General features: G+C 51.5%; 1 protein-coding gene across 1 annotated transcript; it reads left to right on the top strand.

The window, feature by feature from the left end:
- Positions 1-1,451: 1,451 nt before the first annotated feature.
- J4E82_011729 (uncharacterized protein) lies at positions 1,452-1,890 on the top strand (the record flags this gene model as incomplete). Its single annotated transcript, XM_051737920.1, has 1 exon — positions 1,452-1,890. A coding segment is annotated over one exon (439 nt), but the record flags the coding sequence as incomplete, so codon positions are not given.
- Positions 1,891-1,973: the final 83 nt, after the last annotated feature.

Here is a 1,973-nt window from a genome sequence, read left to right on the forward strand (position 1 = left end):
GACTCCTCGCCTGGCGAGCGGGAGTAGGAATGGCGGATACCTTGATAACTCCCAACATGGACTGTTCTGCGCACGTCGCCCAGAATAGGACAAGATCACTGCCAGGCCGCAGGTAAGACCGGACTGTGTCGTTCTGATCGACGAGAGCGTCTCCGTGTTTGAGCTGGAGGCTGATTACATTGTGTGATCTCAAATATGTTTCTTGGATCGTCCGGATGGGCATCTGCTACACATATGTCAATAGGCGTCGGCTTTAGCAACTTTTTGTGAAGTATGAGACTGCAGACATCAGTGATACATACATCATAACCAATCATCCAAACAAAATCTCTTTCTTCAAGGAGTGCCTCTGGACGTTTCTCGTGGCGGAGCACCCCGACCCAGCACCGGTTAGGCTTCAATGTCTGCTTAGGAATGGCCACGATGGCTCTCTGCTGAAAATCATCCCAATCCATTGTTGTGCATCAGAGGATGCCGCTGCCGTCATATGTAAGATAGCTGCGCATAGAATGGAATTGCACCGTCGGACGCGGACACGGCTCTGGTACGTGCGAGGAGAAATGGAGGGAGGGTATTCCTTTGTATTCAAGTCAAATTGCCACCGTCAAGACCGAAAGCGCTCATGACAAGGTGTATCACCGGCGGCTAGAACGGGTGTTTAGCAGACGGATGTGGGAGAAGAAGGAGGAGGCTACAACGAATCTCTAGGATGGCTTACACAAGTGGATTACGTTCCTGGCGTGTGTGCGCTGATGGGTCAGCGTTGCTGCCAAGTCCTGTCTGCCAGGTAGCTGCTGGATCGATATACGGACACGATATTCCGAGAAGACCGCGGGGACCCCTCGATAGCATCATCAGAGAGACTACGCCGCATATCTGCAACGCCTGTCGATTGTGTTTATGCTTATGCTTACGCTTACGCCCTCTCCACTTGCACATCGTAATTACAAGGAGGATCAACGTGGCGATAAAGGCAAAGGTGGTAACGTCGATGATGACAGTGACATCGACGACACCGGGCGTAAATGAGCCGCGGCGTTGGTACTCATGTTGACACTCACAGCAGCTACTGTACCGATCCTTCTGCCGTACAGGTCATTGAGATGGACGAGACACTGACGTTCCCTCGTCTGCAACCATTTACCCCATAGTTCTATCTATGGAAGTTATTATAGAACTCTCTCGGCTGGCATGTTTCATCCTGCGACCATGATTATTCGTGCTAGTGTTGTCTCTTAGGTAGTCAAAGGCAACCGATAGGCCTTGCGACCTAGCTAGGACTGCGTTGCTGGTGCTTGCGTCAGTCAGGCCAGGCTTGCGGGCTCGCTCACCTCTGGGCTCTCGTCATCCTGAACAGCACAGGCGGCGGCATCTACACAACTCACCTTCTCGACAAGGCGGTAGGCATGGAGTTTGGTATGTTGGATGTCAGCCATCACATCTTACACATCATGGTCATCGCAGCAGCGTGTTACGGGCAGCGTCTTATGTCAGTGTACGGGAGGCGGCTAGCTGCATTACCGTACCACGAAGCCATTTGTCACGAAGAGATCTATGGCGAAGAGATTGATGGCGAAGAGACTGATGGCGAAGAGACTGATGGCGAAGAGACTGATGGCGAAGAGACTGATGGCGAAGAAATTGATGTCGGAGAGACTTATGACGGAGAGACTTATGACGGAGAGACTTATGACGGAGAGACTTATGACGGAGAGACTTATCACGAAGAGATTGATGGCGGAGAGACTGATGTCGGAGAGACTGATGGCGGAGAGATTGATGGCGAAGAGACTGATGACGGAGAGACTGATGGCGGAGAGATTGATGGCAAAGAGATTGATGGCGAAGAGACTAATGACGGAGACGGCGATCGGAGTACAGTAGCGACACGTAGACATCTTTGCCTATCGCAAAAAATTCCTTGTTTGCCGGGAAAGCTTATGCTCAACTCCCGCTTCTAACGGAGGCCTAAA

The sequence above is a fragment of the Alternaria postmessia genome (genome assembly GCF_024291825.1).
Source record: "Alternaria postmessia strain BMP 2775 chromosome Unknown scaffold_377, whole genome shotgun sequence".
Classification (NCBI taxonomy): domain Eukaryota; kingdom Fungi; phylum Ascomycota; class Dothideomycetes; order Pleosporales; family Pleosporaceae; genus Alternaria; species Alternaria postmessia.